Here is a 27,405-nt window from a genome sequence, read left to right on the forward strand (position 1 = left end):
CCTGGCTGTCCTGGAACTCACTCTGTAGACCAGGCTGGCCTTGAACTCAGAAATCCAGCTGCCTCTGCCTCCCAAGAGCTGGGATCAAAGGCGTGCACCACCACTGTCCAGTCCCACAGTTGCTTTTCTATACAACAGAATCAAGTGATTACACATCTCCAGTTGATGTACATGCCTGCTTTAACAACTATCTTTACACTTTTGCAGTTGGTGTTTGTACCTGTTTTAACAACTTTCTCTATATCTGAACACGGTTATCTGTTGTTTTAAGGATCCTAGAAACATTAACTACTTTAATTATACCTCTTCTTTTGCAACATAATGGCTAGATTTGCTTATTTTTTCCTCAAACAGGAACATAGAGGACATAATCTCAGTTATTTGGTGCAGGAGCTCTAACTTGGGACCTTACACATGCTAAGCAAGTGCTCTATCACGGAACTAGCTGTAGTCCTTTTTATAAATTTTCATGTGAGATCTCACCAAGTGGCACAAGCATTTCTGAGATTTAAAATGAAGTCATCTGTACTTCCTAACAGGTGTAAGAAATTACCAACATGAAGGCACCAGAAGATCTTAGGTAAGGCATACTGATATTAATTAAGATAACAAGAAATTAGCCGGCGTGGTGGTGCACGCCTTTAATCCCAGCACTTGGGAGGCAGAGGCAGGTGGATTTCTAAATTCGAGGCCAGCCTGGTCTACAGAGTGAGTTCCAGGACAGCCAAGGCTATACAGAGAAATCCTGTCTCAAAAAAACAAAAACAAAAAAAAAAAAAAACAAAAAAAGACAAGAAATTTTAATTATTCAGATGTCTGAAAAAGCAAGCTGAATGCTTGTCTCTTTGAAGGAATCTGAAATGAGAAGGTTGTATTATGCTTCTGTATTTCTACATTACACACACAGTGTGTGGCTGCATGTGGGGGTGGAGGACCTGTACTGATTGACAGAGGGACACAGATACTATTCCCCTACCCTGACACATAGGGGTTCCTTAGAAAACAGCCACAGGAGACTGGAGACATGGCTCAGCGGTTAAGAGCACTGACAGCACTTCCAGAGGTTCTGAGTTCAATCCCCAACAACCACATGGTCGCTCACAACCATATGTAATGGGATCTGATGCCCTCTACTGGTGTGTCTGACAGCTACAGTGTACTCATATAAATAAATCTAAAAAAAAAGTTACACACATACACACACACACACACAGCCACAGGCATTCTTCCTGCACTACAGTGTTGATGCTTTTGATACTTTTCATTTTCATTCACTCTGTGCCAACCCTATCTCTTTCTCTTCTTTCCTTCCTTTCCTGTTGCTCTTGAGCTAGAACTTCTACTTTTTGCCTAGGCTGTCCTTGGGGATCCTCTTATCTTTGCATCCCAGCGTTGATATTACAGTGAAATAACACACTCATCTGGCTCTTTCTTTGTGATTTTGTTTTAGTTTTTGCAGTTGGGTAGGGTGGGCAGGGTCTCACTCTGTAACCCAGGTTGGCCAGTAACTCACTGGGTAGCTATTTCCTCCAACTGAAACCCTCCTTGAGGAGGGAAGTTCTGTGTAACACTTGGGAAGCTAACGAAATTTAGAAGGGCCAAAAAGCTTGAAAAGTTATCAAATTTGGAACTTCTTCTAAAGATTATAGGTTACTGAAGCAGTAACAATCACTGGGGGGGGGGGTAAGAGCTCTCGAGGGGCTGTTTAACAGGCAGGTGCTCCAGGGATGTTGCTTTTGTCAGCTGTCAGCCTCACGGGGCAGCTTTTTAGTGACACAACTGCCTTTACATCACCCATACTTTTGTAGGTGGGCTCACCAAGGCGAATGTGGGTTAGTTTCTTTGGTTTGTTGTTGTTGTTATAGCTAGGGCGAACAGACATTTATTCACACTTCGTCAGGAAAAGTCACAGAACAGTGGCAGAGGCCTCACAAATGCTGGAAACAGAGTAAGTATAAACCACTAGGTCCACCAAGTTACTTCATTTTAAATGCTTATAGCAACCACAAGGAAAGATACTGCACAAATTCTGGAAGGAAAAGAGGAAGCTCAGGAACAAGAGCAGCTAGCATGGATGCTGTCCCATCCTGTCTTAATCACTCATTTACAAATGGTAAATAATAGCAAGACCTCGGTTTTTCTTACAAATTACAAATAAAGTAAAAGAAAACGATGAAAAAGACAAATTCAGGGATTTTTTTTAAACCTCTTAAAAGACATTTTATATTCTATCTGAGCTGTTTCTGCTAAGATGTGGGTTATTGAACCAGACAGGGATAGAAGCAGAAGCACATCATTGTGTTGTGATAGACACTGTAGATGTAGGTTGTATACACACATGCATGCACACATCCATATTACCTGGTTCAATTAATTTTATAGTTATTGTTTGCTTCTTTATATAAAAACCATTCAATAAAGGTTGAATCTCTGCTCTCCAAGAACAGATGATCTAACCAATGAAACCTAACCACCACAGAAAGGAAGGTCCAATTAAGACAACAAGGTAGATTTGACTAACCTATTCCCTGAAGGAACCAAGTGTGGCAATTCAGGCTTATACCCTCAGCACTTGGGAAGCTGAAGGAAGTGGACTGAGCTTAAAGAGACTGTCTCAAAAACGTAAACATAGCAAAACAAGGGAAAGGAAACAGAGAAAGCTTCTTGGAGGTGATGGTGAAATGAGCCTCAAAAGAAGTTTTTGACAGAAGGAATAAGGAAAGACCTTTTGAGCTGGCAGCATAGATTAAGGAATGGCGCAGAAGTGAACTTCAGGATGACAGAGTAAAACCTGAGGCTGTAACAGCATGGCTCAGGGAGAGGCTATGGTGAGAGACAAGCTGCAATCTACAGGTCTCAACTACTGCCCTACCTGCATCTCCAAGATCATCACTGAAGGTTTCACAATAGCAACAGTCTAATCTCTGGAATGAAGACTTAAGAGTATAGCATAACCCTATCAGAACTCTCTTCAAAGCCTTCTTTCTGATTTCCTTAACTTAGGGACAGTAATTACTGTCCACAAGTTACACAAGCCAAAAAAAGTGTACCACAGCCTAGTAGCCCCACTGATACTATCTGCTTTTTCACTACACCCAACCAGACACCAAGTCTCATCAACTTCACACCAAATGTTCATCAGAGTGCATACTGCTCTGTAACCATTCCTGCTGCCACCATCTCAAGACACACTCTCAATGCCTCTCTTTTGGACAGTAGATCCTAAAGGATCTACTTGTATTCATTTAGATTCTCTGTGGAGTTGAAGGAGAAAAAAGAAAAGGTAAGGAAAAATCCAACTCTAAGGGAATGCTTACATTCCCTTAGCAGACTTCCAGGTTTTTTTGTTTTTTCTTCTTCAAGACAGGGTTTCTCTGTGTAGCCCTGGTTATCCCGGAACCCTCTCTGTACACCAGGGTGGCCTTATCCTCCAGAGTGCTGGGACTAAAGGCATGCACTACCACTGCCAAGCTTAGCCCTCTAGTTTTCAAAATAAAGAATAAGAGTTTGGGGTTGGGGTATAGTTAGGTAGTACAGTACTTGCCTAAGCATGCATGAAGCTCCAGCACCCAAACCAACAATGCTCAAACATTCCCCAGACTCTCCAAACCCCAAGAATCTGAATGTGGCCTCTGCAGTCTCATGTTCTTAGGTCCCACCTCTCCAAGCCTCAATGTATAGTCTCTCACTTTTCACCTTCATCACATGGGCTTTTTCCACACTGTGTGTACCCTGTTTGCTTTCACACTGGTGTGTGTGCATGTTACTGTCCACCAGTCCTTCTGTAAGCTCCCCTGTGTGATTTGCTGGGTATTTACCAATGAATGAAATATCCCTGCCTTCTTGAGACTCACAGTTGAATGGCAAGTGACAGAAACACAGAAACCAGTAACTCAACTATGTCAACTGTGGAAACCACCGTGAAGAAAAGAACAGGGTACTTTGAGGAAAGCGGTAACAGAAAAAGGAAACATTCCTACTTTACATGGAAAGTTCAGAGGCACCTATAATGAGGCATTCAAACTGAGCCCTCAAAGATAGAAAAGGAAGTCCTTACTTTAATCAGGCAAGAAGTAAGAACACTATTTTTGAAGGTTTCATGTGCCAAGAGAACAGAAGGGAATTTCATCATGGAGAGATGCAAATAGAGTTTAAAAATGCAGCAATTCAAAATGAGAAAAAGGGTGTATCTATTCACTGCAGTGAAACCTAGGGACCATGTTAACAAAAAGGCTTGAGGGGAGAGCTCAAGGAGAGTAAACTGGCAGTCCCTATTTCCCAGCCTAGAGGGTGTATGGATGGCTGTGTTCAAGACTTACATAACCAATGAGTCAGCAGAAAGGCAGGTGTCAATGGACAGCTTCTGTGCCCACTCTAAGCTGCTAGGAAACTTGGCTGTGTCTACTTGTGAGAGGAGGGGTCCAAGGACAATATTTGAGCTTGGTCAATGAAATAGGTCACAGACCTCCCAGCAACACATGGCCAAATTATAGTGAAGAAAAGGAAACCTTTATCCTTAGAAAATATAATAGTACCCTGCTCAGAACGGGACTAGAGCCAGGTGATTCTGGCAGGACTTCATGGACCTAATGTAATTTTCTCTCTTTTCTTTCCTCCCTTCTTTCTCTTTTCTATTTATTTATTTATTTATTTATTTATTCCTGGAACCCTCTATAAAGATCCATTTCTTTAACTTGAAATAAAGCTAGAATTAAATAAAATTAAATAATTCTATTTATTTAAAATTTAGCTTTTTTTAGTTTTAATTAAATTTAAAATAAATTTAGTTAAAATTAAGATTCAAAATTAAGAAGCTTAAATCTGCTAAAATCAAAACCTACAGAAAGCGTCCATTATTTTGTTTTAGGGACCAAAAACTACTTGAGGATTGTTTTGTTTATTTTCCTGTGTTGCTGGACTATATGAGCCCCAGGTTTTGTGCTCTAGGGCTATTTTCTACACCTGTCTATTCTCTGATAAAGAACACTGTGTATTAACAATAACAGAAAAAGGCTCCATGACAGAATCGGGTCTGGCAAAGAAAAATGTGCAAAAGCAAACATGAAAGGAAATTCAGTTATAATAGAGGGCAAAGAGATGAAGCTTAAACCACCGTGGGATGCTGAACAGCAATGACAATGAACCAGAGACAGGCCTCTTCCAACACTTGGTGTGAAAATAGCAGACTGCTCGCTCGCTTGCTCGCTCATCATGCCTTCCTTCACATCTGTACTCATGTTCTCAGCCTACTACCGTTCCAGGGGAGTGACCCAGTAACAGGATGAAAGCTTTTTTTTTTTTTTCTCTTCTCTCCTTTCTCCACTGCAGACTTTAGAAAAATTCTAGGGGGGTAATTACAACTATCCAAAGACATTAAAAAAAAAAAAAAAAAAAAAAAAAGACCGAACTGTAAGCGAGCACCCCACCATCTAGAAACGCCAAGTTTCTAATTGCTCACATTTATCTGAGAAAAACCTGATGAATAGATCTGAAGGTCATAACTCGAATAAGCAGCAAAAATATTTTTTCTGGCTCTTTTGCTCAACCTTTTCCACCCAACATGATTCTGCAGAATAAATACTACTAAGGTGCAATTCTATGTAGCTGATATAGGAACATAAAAAAACACAAGAAAACCCCTCTTCATAACACATTTATCTTACCAAAAACCTCCGTCAGGCAGTCTGATGATTTTGCTTGTCACAAAGCCCATTCTCCGTTTGTGAACACCAAAAAAGCTTGGATTGTGTAAACAAATCACAACCTCTCTTGGCTGTAAGATTTCTCCATTTTTTTTCCCCAGCTTCCAAATTGTAGAGGAGCATCGGCAGACTCTGTCACTCTTGCACACTGTAAATGAGGGCAGCTACCACTGGGGACGCATCTTCTACCAAAGGGCTGGGCACAATGAAGCTTCTAGGCGATCCTTGGGCTTCTCACCTTCAATCTTAGCACACTGGCTTGCACACAACAGGCAGGCAGAGCTGCAGCACATCAAGATCCTGCATAGCGGATGTTCTGCAGCGCAGTGCCCACCTCAGTCTGTGTACAGCTCAGTTCTGCATCAACTCAGTAGCCTTACATCTGGGCGTCTGGGAGGGCTGTGCTGAATAAACAGAAAGCTTCAGCCTAAACAGGCTGTGTGTGTGTGTGTGTGTGTGTGTGCGTGCAGACGCAAGAGAATTTGCGCACGCGCACATGAGCTCGTGCACAAACCCAATTATGCAGTTTGCTAGGGCTGTTAAATGCAAATGAACAGTTTGATTGTGAGAGCAAAGATCACAGACAGTATCTGCCTCTCTGCTCCAGCTGTGAGCATCTTTTATAAAAGACAAAAGCTTCCAACTGGTTTCATTTAAAGCAACAGGACATTATTTTCACATTCACTTTTGTTTCCTCATTTAAATTAAGTATGGTGGAGGAGAGCTGACAAAGTAAAAAAACAATTCTCAATAAAATAACACTTAGAGGTAGCTTAGTCCAATAAATACAAAGGAAAGGTTTCCAGCAAGCACCAGGAGACAGTTCTACTTTCCCAATTCTTCGTCTCTGTTTTATATCCTCTGTTTAGAAAACTATGTAATGACAATTGAGTAAGAGTAAAAATAGCGAGCAAGAAATAGGCAAGAAGGCATGAAACCCTAAAACCTGACACTACAGACTGGAGAAACCACTTCTTAAAACACTGCAATTCTGAGATCCAATAATGAGTGCAAAAACCATGCTAAGAGCTCAGGCCTGGGTTTGGTCTGCTTAGGCACCTACTGATCCACTGCACCATCTTTGAGTTGTTTTTTGAGGAAGGATATGACTATGCAGGCCAGGCTGGATTCAAGATCCTCCTCTGCTTTACCTAGTCTCAAAGAAATCAAACCACTGATTTCTGTGTTGCCCTCTGTCACTCTCCTCATTCCCTAAGAAAGAGTCTCTCACTGAATCTGAAGCTTGCCTTCCCCTCCTTTTAAATGCAGGCTAACTGGACAGAAAGTCCCAGAAATTCATCTGTCTCTGCCCCAAAGCTCGCAGGTTTTACAGACACCTGCAGCCATTCCTGACTTTTTATGTGGGTCCTAATACCCTAACTCAGGTCCTCATGCTTCTGAGTGAGTGCTCTTTACCTAGCCATCTCCTCCAGTCCCGCCTGCCCGCCACTGTGATTTCTATTCCTTCAGTTTTTATAAATGCAGGTATTTTCTGTTACCCAAAACCAGTAGCTCTTGCGATTTTAATTTTATTCTTCCTCCTCTTCTTCTTCCTTCTCTTCCCCCTCCTCCTCATTATTTTGGTTTTTTGAGACAGGGTTTCTCTAACTGCCCTGGCTGTCCTGGAACTCACTTTGTAGACCTGGCTAGCCTTGAACTAACAAAGACTGCCTGCTTCTGCCTCCTGGGTGCTGGGATTAAAGGTGTGAACCACCATGTTGGGCTATGATTTCAATTTTTATTTTGAGAATAAACACTTTTCTTTCTTAATATCATATATTCATATACTAAATAAACTTGAGGTAACATCTTAAATAGTTAACTATTCAATTATGTTCAACCTAATATAAAACCTATTAGGGAAGGATTTTCTTCATAATTATACAGCTGAATGCTAGGGACCATGTCCTCTCCTCTGGGTAGGTACTGTATTGAATTTATAAGGTTAAATATTACAATTCTATAATTTGTAGCAAAACTGCTCCCAGTGATTGGTATTTTCATGCTCCTTGCCTTCTGGGACACATGAACAAGACAACATTTCCCTTGTAATCCTGTGATTACTTGCAACCAATGGATTGTGAAAGGAAGGCAGGGAGCATGTCATCTGGTCAAAGCATCTCCCAGAGGCATGGTTCTTGGACTCTCATTTTACCACTGTGACCACTGAAGCATATGAGACAAAGTGCCTTGGTTCTAAGAGCCTCTACCATATGAGATTCCCTGGCCTAAAGCAGGACCTTTGTGTGAGAAATATTCACCTCACTGTTCACTCATGCGTAAGTTTTTTTTTTTTTTTTAAAAACTATACTTGGGAAACAGGCATGAAGCATGCTTGAAATCCTAAGAGAGGATCGTTCTTCCTATGAGGTTGCAAATCCCTTCAGTTCCTTTAGTCCTTTCTTTAACTCCTCCATTGGGGACCCCACTGGGAACTCTGTGCTCAGTCCAATGGTTGGCTCTGTATTTGCCAGGCTCTGGCAGAGAGCCTCTCAGGAGACAGCTATATCAGGCTCCTGTCAGCATGTACTTCTTGGCATCCGCAATAGTGTCTGAGTTTGGTGACTGTATATGGGATGCCCCAGGTGGGGCAGTCTCTGGATGGCCTTTCCTTCAGTCTCTGCTCCACACTTTGTCTCTGTATTTTCTCTGGTGAGTATTTTGTTCCCCCTTCTAAGAAGGACTGAAGCACCCACACTCTGGTCTTCCTTCTTCTTGAGCTTCATGTGGTCTGTGAATTATATGTTAGGTATTCTGAGCATTTGGGTTAATATCTACTTATCAGTGAGTACATACCATGTGTGTTCTCTTATGATTGGGTTACCTCACTTAGGATGATATTTTCTAGTTCTATCTATTTGCCTAAGAATTTCAAAACCATCCAGTGGAAAAAAAAGACAGCATTTTCAACAAATGGTTCTGGTTCAACTGGAAGGTCAGCATATAGAAGGATGCAAATAAACTCATTCTTATTTCCTTGTACAAAGCTCAAGTCCAAGTGGATCAAGGACCTCCACATAAAACCAGATACATGGGAATTAATAGAGGAGAAAGTGGGGAGAGCCTTGGACACATGGGCACAGGGGAAATTTTCCTGAACAGAACACCAATGGTTAATACTTTGAGATCAAGAATCAACAAATGGGACCTCATAAAATTGCAAAGCTTCTGTAAGGCAAAGAACACTGTCAATAGGACAAAACAGCAACAACAGACTGGGAAAAGACCTTTACCAATCCTATATCCAATAGAGAGCTAATATCCAATATGTACAAAGAACTCAAGAAGTTAGACTCCAGAGAATCAAATAACCCTATTGAAAAATGGGGTACAGGGCTAAACAAAAAATTCTCAACTGAGGAATACCGAATGGCTGAGAAGCACCTAAAGAAATGTTCAACATTGCTAGCCATCAGGGAAATGCAAATCAAAACAACCCTGAGATTCCACCTCACACCAGTCAGAATGGCTAAGATCAAAAACTCAGGTGACATCAGATGCTGGTGAGGATGTGGAGAAATGAAGCAGAACACTCCTCCATTATTGGTAGGATTACAAGCTGGTACAACAACTCTGGAAATCAGTCTGGCAGTTCCTCAGAAAATTGGACATAGTATTACCTGAGAATCCAGCTATACCACTTCTGGGCATGTAATCCAACATATAACAAGGACACATGCTCCACTATGTTCACAGCAGCCTTATTTATAATAGCCAGAAGCTGTAACGAACCCAGATGTCCTTCAACAGAGGAATGGATACAGAAAATGTCTATTTTCACAATGGAGTACTACTCAGCTATTAAAGACTAGAGATACAGCTTAGATGGTAGAGGGCCTGGTGAGCACCAAGCTCTGGGATCATTTTTTCAGGACTACAACAACAACAACAACATAGCAAACAAATAAAAAAATCCCCAAACAATAAACAGGAATGGAAAAGGGGCAGCATCTAAGTGTAATTGATCATGCTTATATTTTCATTATTCTAGAGGCAGAAGCAGAAGGGTCAGAAGTTCAAGACAAGCTTGAGCTACATACTAAGTTTGAGGTCAGTCTCTGCTGTATGAGATCCACTATCAACAAGAAAGGCACACAAAACGTAAGAGTTCTTTCATAAATTTAAGGATTATTCCAAGATATTAATGGATTCAACTTGCAGAATGGAGAACTGAATCAGTGTGTTGCCTGGAGAGGCTGGGCTTGTGGATTACTTAAATTTGGCTATATTATCTTCTTGGTTCTAAAAGGAGGTGCCATTTTGATTTTGCTGATTTCTTCTCTCAATATATTTCTTTGATTCTGGCATTGTTTCTGGCTTATGCATCAGTTATTAATGAGTCCTCCCTGATGGCAGCCCTGAAAAAGAATTTGCTTTTATTTTTTAAATATGACTCTTGAGAGGTGTGAAACATATCTGTTTTCTCCATGCAGCAAGAGACCAGAGGGCAATTCAGTCTGTTAGGCTCTTCTTTTTGGTGACTTATTTATGTTTAGTAAAGAATTTGGTATATACAATGAAGGAAGAGCTCTTCCCGATGGGGACTAGTGAGGTCTTATGATTTTGTGTTTACTTTGGACAATGGCTGAGAACCTGTTAGAACTGTAGCCATAGATCTCTGTGTATCTTTTTGCAATTCAGAAAGGCCATGGCTTCTATGTTAGCATGAAATGTCTTCCTATCTTTGAGGGTATTAGGGTATTAGTAAGTTAGATTTCAATGTCCCTGCCCCCCCAACCCCTGTTCTCTTATATCCCAGGGTGGCCTGAAATCCCTATGGAGACTCTTAAGCAATAACTTTATTGGCTTTCTAAGTAAATAAGCACATAAAATATCCCTAAAGTTCCAATAAAATAAAGTCATGAATATTTAAAACTTCAAACATTGTAGACAGAGGGGAAAAATCTATCTTATAGTTCAGAAACATTTAAAGAATTCAAATCCACAGTCTGGAAAAGGAGTTCAGTGACAGAATGTGTACTTAACATGGGTGGTACCTGGAGTTTAAGCCCAAATACTAAAATGATAGGAAAACAAAACCAGCACACACACACTCATCTACTTGGGTAGAAATCAGAATATCAAGCCTGATGCATTCTTATTTCACTTGGGTTTATTATCAGAACAGTCTAAACTTAGATTTACTGACCAAATTACTATTTTTTTTTTTTTTTGCTTTTCGAGACAGGGTTTCTCTGTATAGTCCTGGCTGTCCTGGAACTCACTCTGTAGACCAGGCTGGCTTTGAACTCAGAAATCCGCCTGCCTCTGCCTCCCAAGAGCAGGGATTAAAGGCGTGCGCCACCACACCTGGCTTTATTCTTACTATTGAGAGGACCAAAAACCTTGGGAATAAAAATTTCAATTCTCTGGGTAGCATATTGGGCTCCTCCTCAGAAGGAGCCACTGACAATGAGCCTTTAGTCAATGATGGCCCTTACTGAGGCAGGATAAGTCTAGAACTGAGTCAGTTCCTGAGACACCTAGCTGGAGGAGATAACAAGGCCAGAACTGAGCTGGCTTCCAAAATTCTTCAAGGCCTCACACCAAATATAGAGAAACTAACAAACATAGCAACCAATCAAAATTGTACCAATGTCACTGCTTTGCCCCTACCAATCATATTAGAGGTTACCAAACCCTTCTGGGAAAATTCCCCTAGCCTTGAATACAAGTTGTTGCCATTTTGATGAATGGTTGACCCCTGCATACTGGTAATTTCTTCAGAATAAACACTCTGCCTTTGCATACCATTTGAGTCTGGGGTCTTCCTTCAGCAATTCTTGGACTCTAATACTATAGTATTTGTTTTTAATAAAATGAATGTCAGGGTGTTGGGCATGAGACATATCCTATGGTCTCAGCTGAAATGACCACGATTGGTTGCTGAGTTCAAGGCCAGCCAGGATGTCTCAAAACACAAACAAAATCTAGGCTGGTAGTACAGTTTTTATTTTATTTAATTTTAAAGAAGATTTATCTATCCATGTATTTTATATATATGAATACTCTGTCTTCATGCACACCAGAAGAAGCAATCAGATCCCATTATAGATGGTTGTGAGACACCATAAGATTGTTGAGAAATGAACTCAGGACTTCTGGAAGAGAGAAGTTAACTGCTCTTAACCATTGAGTCATCTCTCTAGCCCAATAGTGCAATCTTATAAATTATAGCATTTGTGAGGCTGAGGCAGTAGGGTTATTACAAGTTTAAGACCAACATGGTTTACATAGGAAATAGACAGTGGTATATACAGTGAGATATCATCTCAGAAACTCCTATAACCAGAGTATGGTGGTGCATGCCTTTAATACCAGCAGTTAGGAAGTTAAAGGCAGGTGAATCTCTCTGAGTTCAAGGCCAGCCTGGTCTAAACAGAGTTCCAGGACAGCCAGAGCATTGAGCCAAGGGGCATTGAGGTGAGATAAAACGGTTATGGATGGCAGAGAACAGACTTGTAGAAAAGGCCTTAGGGACCAGTCAGCTGAGAATCTGCACCCCCCCCCCCCCAGGACTCTTCTGTTCTCCCCTCAGAAGCTAGCTCAGCTCAAAGTCCAAAATTGTATTAACTTTCCACTGGAATTCAGGGAGAGGGAGGTTTTTGTTTGAGTTCAGCAGCTCTCAATTACATAAAAGCTAACACCAGCCAGTAGGCAGGGAAACAAAAAAACTACAAAGCAATGACCTGGAAATGGTCATATGAGCACCTCAATAGGGAAAACATTTTCTTTTACTGGTAGAACCAATTACTTCAGAACGGAGAACAACAAAATTGTTTCTTAGTAGCAGAGTTATAAGATTTCCAAAAAGAATATTGTTACTGACCACTTCTGACTAGCTAAAAAGATACTTGAAAACTAATAAAGAGATGGGGCATGATAGCACTTGTTTAAGCCCAGCACTTAGGAAGCTGAGGCAGGTAGATCTCTGTGAGTTTGAGGTCAACTTGGTCTACACACTGAGTTCCAGGACAGCCCGGGTTATGTAGAGACCCTATCTCAACAACAGAGTATAGGGAGACTCTGTGGGCAGAGGAACTCAATGACCTGAATTTGATACCTAGAATCCATACATGTATCTGTACATATATGTATGTAGACACATGCAAGCATACATAAAAATAAATATAAAAAACTGTGAAAGTATAGTATAATAAGCATTTCAGACTACTTGCTAAGGTGCTGCCTATTTCAAAAGAACCACATATTATAATATTCACTGTTATCTGGTGTGCTTTCTGTTTCTACAACAAAATTTTAAAAACTGTGTGATTGATAGAGATACAAGTTCATTTAGCTTACAGTTCTGGAAGCTGGATGTAGAAGTGTACAGCACTGGCACTTGGGTTAGGGCCTTCCTGATGCCCTAATACAGTACAGGGCATTGCATGGTGAGATGGGGCAAGCATGCTGACAGTGTTCTTTCTCCATGAAGCTGCTCAGGCCATTGTGAGGGCACCACTAGAATTTTCTTATCATAATTATTTTTCAATGGCTCCTCCTCCAAATACCATTAACATTTGATGTGAGGAATCATGTTTTATCAGATGAACTTTTAGAGGGTACATTTAAATCTATGATAACCACCTAAACAAAGGGTGCTGCAGGGAATGATTTCATAGCAGCAGACACCATAAATCCTGCATGGTGACACAGGGCCTTACATGAGGAAGTGCTGGGAAACTCCCAAGAAATCCTTCCTAGCAAATGAAGAAGTGTGTAGAAATTTACTTTGTAAGTAAGATGAAGAGTCCAATAGTCTTAAGGTAACGAGACAGGAGGAAGTGTGCAGACCCAAAGCCCACAAGGCACAATTGTTTTCAAGGTTCTCAAAGGTCCAGTGCACTTTTACCCTTAGACAGATTAAAATGACATTCAATCTACTTAATTTTGTTTGGAACTGTACATTGTATTAGTACATTAGTGCTATTCAGAAATATAACTGGCTATTAAGATTGTGAGTTTGTGGTCAGCCTGGGCTTAATTTGGAGGAGGAAAAAAAAAACCTGCATCTAAGTCTTTTACTTCTTGTTATTTTAAATGAAGATAATGTACAATGCTACAAAAAACATCATAAATCTTTCCCCTTTTCCTTCCCTTTTTTGGCTGCACTAGAATTGAACCTAGACCTTAAGCATCCAATGCAAGTGACATTTCACTGATTTGACAGTTTCAGTATAGCAGCTTCTTCAGGAAGAAAAACATACAAACAAACAAACAAACAATGAAATAAGATTCTAGGGCTGAGGCTGTCTCTCCATGGTAGAGTGCATGGTAGCATGTACAAGAACTCAGGATAAGAACAAGGGAAAGAACAAATAACCATGGAACCCAGGCTGACTTAATCTTCCAAATGAAGCTCTATCTTCCATGCTAAAGGAACACACCAATTTCAAAAGAAGACAGTGAATCATCATAACTCAGTATACTACCAGATAACTATCATTTAGAGGAAGCATGGGTAAACTATTCTTTAAAAAATGGTAACAAGGGCAGGAGATGATCCATGGACAAAGTGCTTGTCAGGCAAATATCAGAGTTCATATCAAATATGGAGTTCATATCCACAGACCCCCACTCCCACCCATGGTAACTGCTAAGTAGGTATGTGTGATAGCCTACTTGTAATCCCAGGAGCAAACTGGTAGAGTAAACTAGCCAAAGAGACAAATTGAGGCTCAAATGGAGAGACTCTGCCTCAACAGATGAGGTGGAGAACAACTGAGGAAGGCACCCGACATCAACTTTATTCCTCAGCATCCATGTTCACATATGTGCACATGTAGTCACAAACACATATGTACCACCCACATATATAAAAAGGGGTAGAGAGATGGCTCAGAGATTATGCACACTGGCTAATGTTGCAGGGAACCTGGTTTTGATTCCTAGCACCCACACAGGGGCTTACAATTATCTGTAAATACATTTCCAGGGGATCTGATGCCCTCTTCTGACCCCTGCAGGCATGGCATACACATATATGCAGGCAAAACACTCATAAAAAGAAATCTTTTTAAGTGCACTTTTATTTACCACATGAAAAGCTGTTTTAAGGGACAAAAACTCTCTTTTTGTCCACTGTTACAGGGACAAAAACTCTCTTGAAACTCCTCTTAGATAGCCATTTTTTTATTATTATTATTTTCTTTATTTACATTTCAAATGCTATCCCGAAAGTTTCCCATACCCCTCCCCCCACCTCTGTTCCCCTACCCACCCACTCCCACTACTTGGCCCAGGCCTTGCCTTGTGCTAGGTCATATAGAGTTTGGAAGACCAAGGAGCCTCTATTCCCACTGATGGCCGATTAGGTCATCTTCTGCTACATATGCAGCCAGAAACACAAACCCCGGGGGTACTGGTTAGTTCCTGTTGTTGTTCCACCTACAGGGTTGCAGTCCCCTTCAGGTACTTGGGTACTTTCTCTAGTTCCTCCATTGGGGACCCTGTGTTCCATCCAGTAGCTGGCTGTGAGCATCCATTTCGGTGTTGACCAGGCACTGGCATAGCCTCACAAGAGGCCGCAATATCAGGGTCCCTTCAGCAGTATCTTGCTGGCATGAGCATTAGTATCTAGGTTTGGTGGCTGATGATGGGATGGACTCCCGAATGGGGTACTCTCTGGGTAGTCCATCCTTTCATCTTAGCTTAGATAGCCATTTTATGATTTCTAAATCTTAGGTGACGAACATGCCAGTCAGGTATTGACAAAGAGTCTTCAAAGATTTCTGAGCTTTTTCCTAGGCATATCTGTGTCCTTTCTAAAAATCCAATTCTAGCTAAATTAGCTAAGTAAGTTTCAGCTAGAAACCCTTCCTTGATATGTATCCTCCTCAATGTCTGACCTGGCTCTCTGTCCTCTGTCTTACTGCCTCTGGGAGAAGTCTTGCCAAGCTAAATCATTCAGAATCCTCTCTACTCTCTTGGTCATTTTCTATCATGACCATCCATAACCTACAGCACCCTGCTCATGTTGTACTCTCCTTATGTGGGACATTATACTGTGGTCCCTACAGCCTGCCTCACTATGCTCCACCAAGCACCATTGAATAATTGCTTTTTCAATAGGTAGTTACTTAAGTATGAAATACATCTTCAGAAAATAAGAAAACTACTAAAAATATAAGAATGTTATCTGATGTGGAAACAAAGATTTATTTAATTTGTTCTTCATAAAATATCAGTTGTCACAGATATCTTGGGAAAAAGTACAGAACTATGACATCATTTAATCAATTAACTTCATCACTGTTACTCTGCCACTAAGCTGCAGAGAACCCCAGAATTTCAAAGAAACACCTTCTAAATATTAAAGACAGCAGACTGAAGATACAGAGCTATAAAAAGAGAAAAAGGAGAAGGAAGAGGAAGAGGAGGGAGAGGAGGAGGAAGAAGAGGAAACAGGAATGAAAAGTAGCTATTAGCTGGCAACTTACTTAAAGGAAATCTTGTCAACTTCTTTGAGCATATTACCAATGAAGGAACAGATGATCAGTTTCTTAGCCTTTCACCCTTCCTCTTGAGAAGCCATCACATGACAGAACTCTATTGTTTGGCAACATTAAGCTCAAAACACCAGGCCATACATAGTAAGTAAATGGTTTTGAAGTGTGCTAGTCTGCATAGGAGACAGATCTGAGTCCTTATTTTTTCCACCCACTCCCTCTGAAACTGATTTATGGTGCTTAAATAACCAGGTCCCACAGAATGGCTGAGCAGGTAAAGGCACTTGCAGTCAAGCCTGATGAGCTGAGTTTTATCTCCAGAACATGGTGGCAGGAGAAAACTGACAACTGACTGGAATTAAATCAAAGTTTTGTACCAAAAACCAGGAAGAGAATAGACAAAGCCTACACAGGACAGACAGCAAGGGGAGCTGTCAAAGGCAGTGAGCTGCCTGAGGCTACCAACACCAGACAGCATGTATTTAATGAATGCTATGAACAGAAACATGCATCTTTGGGATTAGGAAGGAAAAAGGAATGTTCCTCTATCATGTGCTGGATGAGCTCAGGCTAAGCTACCTTGTCTGCAATGTTTCTCCACATTGTTTCCAGATCTTCTGCCTTGGTAGTTTTTACTTAAGGGCCAAAAGGTTGGAGGAAAAGAGAAGAGACTGCTGAGAGGATTACTCACACATAGAGTGCAACAGAGTCAGAAGATGTTAAAAACAAGCCAATCACTCTCCTGCAAGCTGCTGGAGATAAAGGAGAAACGTGAAGAACAGTGGGTCCTTTGTTTCCAGCGTAAGAGAATGAGACTCCAATATGGAAATTGAAAGCAGGTTTATTTCTGCAAATGAAAATTCTAATTTCAAATTCAAATACTCTGAATTGTTGTAATGAAAAAAAAAAAACCCTAGTCTCTTACACAAATGGTTATAAAATATGCATATGCACTAAATAAAAAATATGTACCTAAATACTAAAATGATCTACTTTTAGGTTAAAGGAGTAGGCTTTTCACCTATGTTGTTAAGTTTGCAATCCAGCTGTTCTTCAGTTTTAACTCGAAGAAGTTAATGTGGGGGTGGACTGCTTTAAAGACTAAGGACTACTTAGAGATGAAGCTAAGTCTGAGACTAACATTCAAAATCCAGGTGTAAAAACAAAAAAAGAAAAAAAAAAACAAAAAACAAAAAACAAAATCCAGGTGTGCTGTTGATAACTGCATTTTGTCTTCTCTTTTGGCTAATCCTAAGCAGTCAAGTCAACAACAATGAACTCACAGGTTGATTACATAAGCACAGAACTCTACTTGGATGTAAGGCTTTTCTCTGCAGAGGCACCAACTACACACATATATGTTAGCAATTACTGATATTGAATCAGAGATCAAATGTTTTCTGTGAAAGATAGTAAGGCTGGGGTATGTTCAGTCTAAGTCCTTCATATGCTCTCTTCAGCCATGATTCAGTTTTGATCTACACCTGGCTCCCAACACACTTACAGAGACATCTGGCTCTCTCTCTCAGAAGATTAAGTCTTAAATAGTTTTTATTGTCTGTCTCTCTGTCCGTCTGACCATCTGTCCTCCCATCCATCCATCCATCCATCCATTTATCTTTTGTATCCCATATATGTGGAGGCTAAAGGTCAACTTGCAGAACTTGGCTCTCTAGTTCTCTTCTTCCACTGAATGGGTCCTGGGGAATCAAACTACTCATGTCTGTTAGGCAGGGTAGCAAGTACCTGCTAAGCTATTTTACCAGCCCTAGGAAACTGTTTTTTAAAAGTAATATAACCAGAGAATGCATGCAGGTTTGTAGCTTAAATATCTATTTCTGAGAGCCATAGGGAAGTATATTACTTTTATTTAAAAGTTTTATTACATTCCTTTATTTTGTATGTGTGTGTGCGTGTGTGTGTGTACACAGAGAACAACCTCAGACCTCCTTCAGAAGTCAGCTCTCTCATTCCACCATGTGGGCCCTGGGAACAAATACTTAGGACATTAGGCTTGGCGGCAACTGTTTTTTTGTTTTGTTTTGTTTTGTTTTGTTTTGTTTTGTTTTGTTTTGAGACAGGGTTTCTCGGTGTAGTCCTGGCTGTCCTGGAACTCACTCTGTAGACCAGGCTGGCCTTGAACTCAGAAATCTGCCTGCCTTTGCCTCCCAAGTGCTGGGATTAAAGGCGTGCACAACCACGCCCGGCTGGTGGCAACTGTTTTTAAGCCATTTTACTTTAATTGTGTATGTGTGAGAGAAGGTGGGGTTGCTCATGTGCATTAAGCTTATGAGCAAGTGTTCTTACCTGCTGGCCTTCATATTACTTTATCTTAAAAGCCAATTTATACAAATCTGTCCTTGTGTGTGCATATATATGTACTCATTTAAGTACCCCAAATTGGAAGATCCTTAGGACTTTTCTAGTGAAAGAATCTTATTTAATAATAAGTAATAAAAGTGCAGGCACACTAACCGAACTCCTGATTCTATCTTGTTATAGCAAAGGTGGCACCACAGACCAGGCCTCCTGAACCTCATTTTCTCATCAGTGTTATTCTTCACTTGAGAAACATGCAACCAAAAGCTCTGGCCTCCAAAGTGGAAATGCTTCTGTTTAGACTGAACCATGACCACATGGCCACAGAGATATTTGTAGGATTCTAATCCAATTTTTACACTTCAAACTAGTTCAGTATAGCTCTTCAGATCTTATCATTGCAAATGCCAAAAGCTGTTCTTAGTTGTAAATCCTATCTCCTCTTTCCTCCATTTAGTCCCAAAACACATAAGTAATCTGGAATATAATTAATTCAACGGAGAATAACAAGAAAACAAGTAACACAAACAATTTACCACTGCTTTCACAAGGGACAATCACAAGATAAACAGGTATTGGGCAATTTCATTAAGAACCATCCCTGGGGGCTGGACAGAGAGCTCAACTCTGGCTGATAATGGTTAACAGTGGCTGCTCTTGCAGAGTCGCAGGAAATGTGATACCCTCTTCTGGGCACAAAGGAGACATTGGTTTAGGAAAAGTCTATCCTCTTTTGTTTCTCCAATCTTCTGACTTGGTTTTACATTTTTTTCTTTTTAAAGACTTATTTATTGTTATATGTAAGTACACTGTAGCTGTCTTCAGATGCACCAGAAGAGGGAGTCAGATCTCATTACGGATGATTGTGAGCCACCATGTGGTTGCTTGGATTTGAACTCAGGACCTTTGGAAGAGCAGTCAGTGCTCTTAACGGCTGAGCCATCTCTCCAGCCCCCTGGTTTTACATTTTAATAATGAAAGTTAAGGAGCCAAGGAGAAGGCTCGTTCAGTCAGTAAAGTCTTGCTTTTGTTGCACAGACTGAGGTTCTGGGTTTGATTCCCACACACATAAAAAAGAGCCAGGTATGGGGACACAGAATCCTAGTGCTAGGGAGACAGGAGCAGGCCAAACTCTGGAGCTTGCTGGTCAGCCAGCCTATCTTACACGGTAAACTCAAGGTTCATGGAAAAGACCCTATTGTAAAGAGACAAGGTAGACAGCTCCTAAAGGATAGCACCTGAAGGTGACCTTTAGCCTCCACATGTCAGAAGTCTGTGAGAGAAATGTTATATCATAAAAACCCAACCACTTAAAGTAACAGCTAACTGTATATAAAACTTAGGTTTAAAGTACACTGTACTTTAAACTTTAAAATATACTTAAGTACAGCGATTGTATGTGGCTAACTTGTTCTAAGTTGCCACAATAAATATTTGAGCATCTGTAGAAAAAGGTTGTAAGATACAGTCAAGGAATTGTCTAAAATGTCTGTATTATACATGTGGCTTTAACAGTAATACCTAAAGGTGTGGCCATTGCAGGGTTACTGAGAAAGGAAAAGGGCAGAAATCTTTAGAATGGACCAACCTCTGAAGATATTATAAAATTTTAAAGTATTCAAAATATAAATGAGTTCAATAAACATAGTGACTACTAGAGTTCACCTTTCTTCAAATTCCACACTGGTTTCCTGCAGTCAGCTACACTTTCATTTTGTTAAAATGTTCTCCAAATTGTTAATTCTGTAGTGTAGAAAGGAATTCAGATCTCAGTTTACAGCCTGGATCTAGATGTATCTAGTCCTGTTAGGAAGCTGAGATGCTGGAAGCAGGTATCTAATTGCTGAATATTTACATTTTTGCTTCAATGGTATCACTTTAGTGACCAGAGTAGATTATTAGGTTGAGTAAGAGACGTGATAGTGAACTAAGGATATGGTTTAATCTAAGAAACTCAGGTACATTATGTTTCAGAAAATTGTGTGTATGTGTGTGTATGTAGGGGATACTGAGGATTGAACCTACTAGGGTTTCTGCATGCAATACAAGTATCTACAACTGAGCTAAATTCTGTTAAGTCACCCTAGATCTAGAAAGATCTCTACTATTAGGAGTTAATGCAAGTACTAGGTAAGGCAATTGAAGTGTTTCAATTCCGTCTTATGTTTCTGCCCCACACTGGCACTGATGGTGTATAAGATGTATAAGATGGTGTCTCTCTCTTAAGGCTCTTCTATGAATACTTTCTTTCATATCACCCAGCTCATCCTGCACTACCATTCTCACATATATATATATATATATATATATATATATTTTGGTTTTTCAAGACAGGGTTTCTCTGTATAGCTTTGGCTGTCCTGGAACTCATTTTGTAGACCAGGCTGGCCTTGAACTCAGAAATCCGCCTGCCTCTGCCTCCCGAGTGCTGGGATTAAAGGCATGCGCCACCAACACCAGGCTAGATTTATAATTTTTAATTGTGTGTTTGTAAATAAGAGTCCCAACTTCCACTGTGGCCAGAGGTGCCAGGTTCTCCAGTTCTGGAGTTACAGGCACTTGAGATTCACTTGTTTTGAGTACTCAGAACCAAACTTGGGTCCTTTGGAAGAGTAAGCACTCTTACTACTGTGCCATCTCTCCAGTTCATGTACTAGCATTCTTAATAAAACACTGATAAATAAACTGACCTTTTATAACTTGAGAACAAACACAAGATCTGCCAAGGTTTTAAGATTCAAGAATTAGAACAAACAGAAAAAGAGAGTAAGGATCACAAGCACAAATCTGCTAATAAAGCCAGCATTTAAAATATCAAACTCCAGAGTAAAAAATCTGTTTGGAGCTTAAGTCCAACTGCTCACCAGCAAACAGTATTAATTTTAGACTGTGTGTGTGTGTGTGTGTGTGTGTGTGTGTGTGTCCCCCTCTAAAGAACTGGTTTTGCTTTTTAAAAAAAAACATCTTCTAGAAAGTATCTATATATTGTTTATAAAATTGACCCATAGTAAATTCAATCTAATGGCTTAGTTTCTATTCAGAACTAAAGATGAAATGTGAACATAGGGGGATGTTGCATAAAGCTGGATCATCTTCCTGTTTAGTTCATTACACAGTCCTGTATTGATCAAAAGATGAAAATTAACAGATGTGTACATAATTTATAATTCTGGAAGCCATTGTGTCACAGGAAAAGCTCTGAAAACAAGTAGCTCAATGATAAAAATCCTTTTATTAAAAGAAAAATGTGAGAAATATTTCAAACTGGCTTTAACTCAAATTCCTATTTGTTATGCATGCCTGGCATCTTCACATTTAACCCAAGCCTTTCCAATCCGTCAAGGCAAATGAAACTCTTTTGTTCACTGAAGGGAATGCTTATTTTCTGGTAACTTTTTAGCCTGAAACGCCCCAAACAACATCTATTATGCATGGAAACAGGCCCCCATACCCAAGTGTTGGATGCTTTAGTATGATCCATGACTTACACAGCCACACAAACCCCCTCGCACTCAGTCCGAATAGCTATGAGTGAAACAAACAGTTAGGAAACATAACAGGATTCTCTATTATCTCAAATTCACTGTCTAAAAATAGCACATGCCCTGGCTGAGCTTTGCTGTTGAGAAGTGCTAAGTTCTAGCAGCTCAGTTAGTTTCCTGTGTCTGCGCAATCAGCCCTCCACTTAAAGCTGTATAACTACAGTAATGAGGAGATTCATAAAGAGACAGATACACACACATATACAACATACGGTTTCCGAGGACAGTGACGGTTCCATGCCTGTGAGGAAGGAGGAAGACTATGCCGAGTAACCCCTGGGTTTCTCCCAGGTTTGAACATGCTGTACTGTGGCATGAGGTCAGCAGACTGACTCTAGCCCTATGAGCTGAATTCTACCCTGACAAAGCAGTATCACTGCAATATGAAGCAAGAGTACCCAGGGCGTGTTGGCAGCTATACAGAGTTGCTGTTCTAGAAAGTAATGGCAAATCCAAAACAAGAGCTCCATGCTGTCACATGAAATCATCTCCAGTCCAGTTAAGCAATGACATAAAAAACAAAACACCTTCAACACCGGTCATAAGCAGCTCACACTAGTAAAAGATAGGAAAAATGTTCTCTTAAAATAGGAAGTGAGGAATCTGAAGAACCCATTGATATCACAAACATGCTGATTCTGATTTGACAGGCGGTTGGAAGCCTCCTGTTTCTCGACCCTGTGACCTACCTGAGGAGTTTCAAACCCTCTCTGTCATTTTAATACAGAGCAGGTAGAACATTCAGAAAATATATCTTTGGTAATGGACACACACACACACACACACACACACACACACACACACACACACACACAGAGGGACTGAAGGTACACCTAATAATTTCACTTTTCACATCTGCCCAACTTCACATATACCATTTCTTCTTAGTTCACCAAAAATGTTTTTTATTTTCACCAAAAATGTTATGTGAGTGTGGGGGTGAAGATATGGTTTAACTGGGAGAGTGCTCACATAGAATTCAGATGACTCTGGGATTAGTCCCAGCACAGTATAAATAGGCATGGTGGTGTAACCCTCTAATCCCAACCCTGGAGAGGAGGCAAGAGGATCAGAAATTCAAGGTCATTCCTTGGTTACATATGGAATTTTAGATCAGCCTGGTGTACATGAGAATGTCTCAAGCAAAAAACTTATCTACTTTATCTTTGGTGAGTCTATGGAGGAGACTATGAATATAGGGTTCCTCTCGGTTCCTTTCACAATCTTGCTATATCATGGGAAGTGTGGTGACAGCCCATTTCTTTTTGGACATTAGAAATTTATGCATACATGTGTGTGGAGGTTAAAGGTCAATGACAGTGGTTGTCTTCTTCAAGTGTTCTCCACCTTTTAGTGCCTTTCACCAAACTGGGAACTCACAGATTTCGTTAGCTTGGCTGACCAGCAAGCACCAGGAACCCTCTTGTCTCTCCCTCCCTAGCACTACAATTACAAAGGTGCCACTGCACCTGGTTTTCATATGGGTTCTGGAGAGCCTTGAGCTTGTTCTCTGGAAGGATTTATAGACTGAGCCATGTCCTTAGCCCTGCATCAACCTTATTATTATTATTTTTAAATACAGGATCTTATCATGTAGCCCTGGTTATCCTGGAACTCACTATATAAACCAGGCTGCCCTTGAACTCACAGCAATTCACCTCCATCTGCCTCCCAAATGTTGGGATTGAAGGGGTTCATTGCCATGTCTGGTTTGTTTTCTACCTAATTTTGACCTGATTTATTATGATTTTTTTAATCATAAGTTTTAAGGTCAACTTATCCCCTAATTTGTTTTAGATTTTAAATCACTTTAAAAACTTTTAGTGTTGTGACCCATGACAGGCAGGGCCCACCTGGATGAACGTTTTGCAGACATTCAAAGTAGCACATATTCTGTTGTTTCACATGTTCTAAAATCTAGTGCAGAGCAGATACTCAGCTTTTCTGAATCTTTCCTTCCTGCCTGCCTACTGGGTTCTATAAATCACTAAGACCAGTCATCTGTGTTATCAATCGGTAGAATGACTGACCTTTACAGGGCTGCTGGCTTCCTTTCATAGTTCTACAGCTCTGGTGTTGTTAAGACATTTGATGTTAATGTCAGTGCAATTTTGGTCTTTTTCTTACTCCTTGTGAACTGGTGACTTTATTACTATTTCATATGTCTGTTCACTTTGTACTGTGTTCTAGATACTGAGATTACTGTTGTAAAAATAGGCAATGATAAGTACATAAAAAAGAATAACACTGTTATCTCAGTGGAGACAACCCAGCTGTCCTCAGTTTAGATTTTCCAGCCAGCATTTTATAGACTGTGTTCCAACCTGAACTAAGTGTCAAAGTCTTTGCAATGTTAAGCAGATTTGCTCCACTTGTGCACCAAACGCAATCACTAGTCTGGTACCTAGCCATGGTCTTAGCCACACTTTGCTTCTCAAAGCCTGTTTGGGGCCAGATTGTGTATGAATAGCATGAATATAGACACGTAGGCAAGTTGAATGGTTAGTGAAAACATTTAAGGAGTTTACTTTCCAACTTTCCCATAAATGTAATCTCCTCACTACTTTCTGGGCAAATGGGGTCATCCTTATCTAGTCAGAAGGTTGAGAATCCCCTTCTCCCAGCCACATAATTTCTAAAGAGTGACTGTTTGGAGGCAAGCAGCTTAGTGGAGGAAGCAAACAGGGTTCATTTCAACCTCTTGGGACCTGTTTCCACTGATCAGAGAGAATGGTTTCCACCCTCAGGTTCCTGCTATACTTCAGCCTATTGTTACTATAGAACTGTTTGAGTTTTTTAGTATGAGAGGAAAGAAAGAGAAAAAACAAAAAAACAAGGCCTTTCTGTGCTTTTTTTCTGAGTATTATACTGCTTTTTCCTTTTCCTTCAGTTTGAACTCAGTGCTTTTCTTGGGATTTTCTCTACTCACAGTGAGGCCCACTTATGGGTTGTGGAAAAATCTTGAAGATATGGAGAGACAATAAATACAGTCCTAATTCTGTAAGAAATGACCCTCCCCCATCAAAGGTGGCTTATCCACTAAGAACCTAAGGACTAATAATCCCTCCACCACCTTGTAATTCATCTCCTCTCCTCTCCCCTCCCCTCCCCTCTCCTCCCCCCCCCTCTCTTACCATGAAGTCCTGACTGTCCTCCACTTCATAGAGATCTGCATGCCTGTTTCCCAAGTGCTGGGATTAAAGGCATGAGATACTAAGCCTAGTCCTTATGCAAATATTTTCATATCTCTCACCAGGTAAAACTTTTGTCTCCCCCTACCTTCCCCCTACCAGGAATTGGACAGATAGTCTGGAGCAGCTTACCCACCTTCCTCCTTTTCTTTCTTTCTTTCTTTCCTTTTTCTTTCTTTCTTTCTTTCTTTCTTTCTTTCTTTCTTTCTTTCTTTGTTTCTTTGTTTCTTTGTTTCTTTGTTTCTTTGTTTCTTTGTTTCTTTGTTTCTTTGTTTCTTTGTTTGGTTTTTTGAGACAGGGTTTCTCTGTGTAGCCCTGGCTGTCCTTGAACTCACTCTGTAGACCAGGCTGGCCTCAAACTCAGAAATCCACCTGCTTCTGCCTCCCAAGAGCTGGGATTAAAGACGTGCGCTACCACTGCCCAGCTCATTAATCCTTTTAAAACTAGCCAATTTCAAGACTATAAGGCCAGACTCCAGGGAAAAGACAGTTTTTACCTGTATTAGAATAAAACCAAGTATACTTCTTGTCTCATTTGCTTGTAAGCCTAGACTGGGTTCTGAAGCATTATTTCTGTGAAAAGAAATTACCTTTACAGCATACCTTTCAGAGTTTTCAAATAGTTGTTTTATGGTAGGTGTTAAGAGATTCTGCCTTTAAAAAAAAGGATTAAAGATGTGACTCAGTGATGCTTACCTAGCAGACCTAAGGCCGTGAGTTCTATCCTAAGCAGTGCAAAAAACAATCAACAGTGCAAAACCAAACAAAAATGTTGAGCATGACCCTTAATTCCAGCACTTAGGAGGTGGAGGTAAAGGCAACAGATTTCTGGCAGATACCAGTTTGGTCTACGTAGTAAGTGGTAGGACAGTCAGGGCTATATAGTAAGATCCTGTTTAAAAAACAAATAAAACATCCACAACAACAAAAACAAAAACAACCAACAAAATAAAAGACATACAATGCAATGATGTATAGAGCACTTGGTAAGCAGTGCGCTGTGGTTCCTGTGTTCACAGCATGTCCTGTTCTGTAGACCTAGCTTTTTGTTTTTAAATATACATCAGGCAGTCCCTTAGGAGGGAATCTAAAAGGCACTGTTACCATAGAAGGTAAGAGGAAATCCATTAGTGCAGTTCACCTTTGCTTTACTTCTAAGATAGGATGTGGAGCTGGGAGGATGTGGAGCTGACCCCGATAGATTGTGCTGGTTGTTGCTTATTTACAGGGACTAGGTGGGCTGGGGGAAACCATGGCACTCTTGTGGAGATTAGAGCTCAACTAGCAGGACTCTAATTTCTCCTTCTACCTTGAATTCAGGAGGCCATGATTGATGGCCTTTGCTTACCTGATGAACCATCTGGTCCAGCCCACTACATCCTTAAGTTTTTAACAAAATAACAACAAAATGTTTTAAAAAATAACAAAAGAAAGAAAAATTTAAAAAGGAAAAAAAACTGCCTAGAAAAAAGCTTCTAAACTTAGCATATAAAGAAAATATTTTTAAACACCTGTAAAAAATTCTTTTCTTTTCCTTTTTTTTTTTTTAAATACAAGGTTTCTACATAGTACTGGCTATCCTAGAGCTGATTACGTAGACCAGGCTGAATTTACAGATTCTCCTGCCTCTGCCTCCGGAGTGCTGGGATTAAAGGTGGTGAGCCACCACTCTTAGCATGTATGTGGGTTTTAAGTGTTATTATCAAAGGATAAAAATGTCTACAAAGTAAAATGACTCATAATAAGCTAAGGTTAGATTATCACTGAAGAAAAAAATTTCATGCGTCCTAAGAACAGAACATTACAGAAATGTATAGTCCTTTAGTCAACACACTTCATTCCCTGACTCACCTAGAGCAATGTTCAGTCAATCCTACCAAGGATGATATTACAAAAACCAGAAACAACAACAAACCCCCTTTTACCTGCTATTTAATCATAACTTCTATGCTTATACCACTGTGCTACAATTGCATTCAGCTCAGCCACCTGCTGGAGGGGAAGACAGACAGCAAAGGGGTAACAAGCCCTATCGCATGTCCCAGTCTAAGCACTAGGGTAACAAGCCATATCTTATGTCCCAGCCTAAGCATGAGGCTGAACCACCTAGGCTTGTGACGTTCAGGCTCACAAGCTCACATTTCCTGAAATGTCAGCTGGGGTGGGGACAGAGCTTCTGTCCTGGAGGCTGGGAAGCAGA

General features: G+C 40.4%; 1 protein-coding gene across 6 annotated transcripts in view; it reads right to left on the reverse strand.

Annotated features, from left to right (window-relative positions):
• The window catches only part of Tmcc1 (transmembrane and coiled-coil domain family 1), a 114,089-nt gene that overhangs the window by 30,809 nt on the left and 55,875 nt on the right, over positions 1-27,405 (reverse strand). The window contains exon 1 of one of the 6 annotated variants that reach the window (XM_029535638.1): positions 22,227-22,380. The exons of 3 other annotated variants lie outside the window; for them this stretch is intronic. In XM_029535638.1, the coding sequence (XP_029391498.1) occupies positions 22,227-22,253 (27 nt within the window). In that variant the 5' untranslated portion in view covers positions 22,254-22,380. Of the gene's footprint in view, positions 1-5,663; positions 7,114-22,211; positions 22,381-27,405 lie in introns of those variants that run through there. 2 more of the 6 variants (XM_029535637.1, XM_021190652.2) reach the window with 2 other exon arrangements.

This window comes from Mus pahari, chromosome 2 (assembly GCF_900095145.1).
Source record: "Mus pahari chromosome 2, PAHARI_EIJ_v1.1, whole genome shotgun sequence".
NCBI lineage: Eukaryota > Metazoa > Chordata > Mammalia > Rodentia > Muridae > Mus > Mus pahari.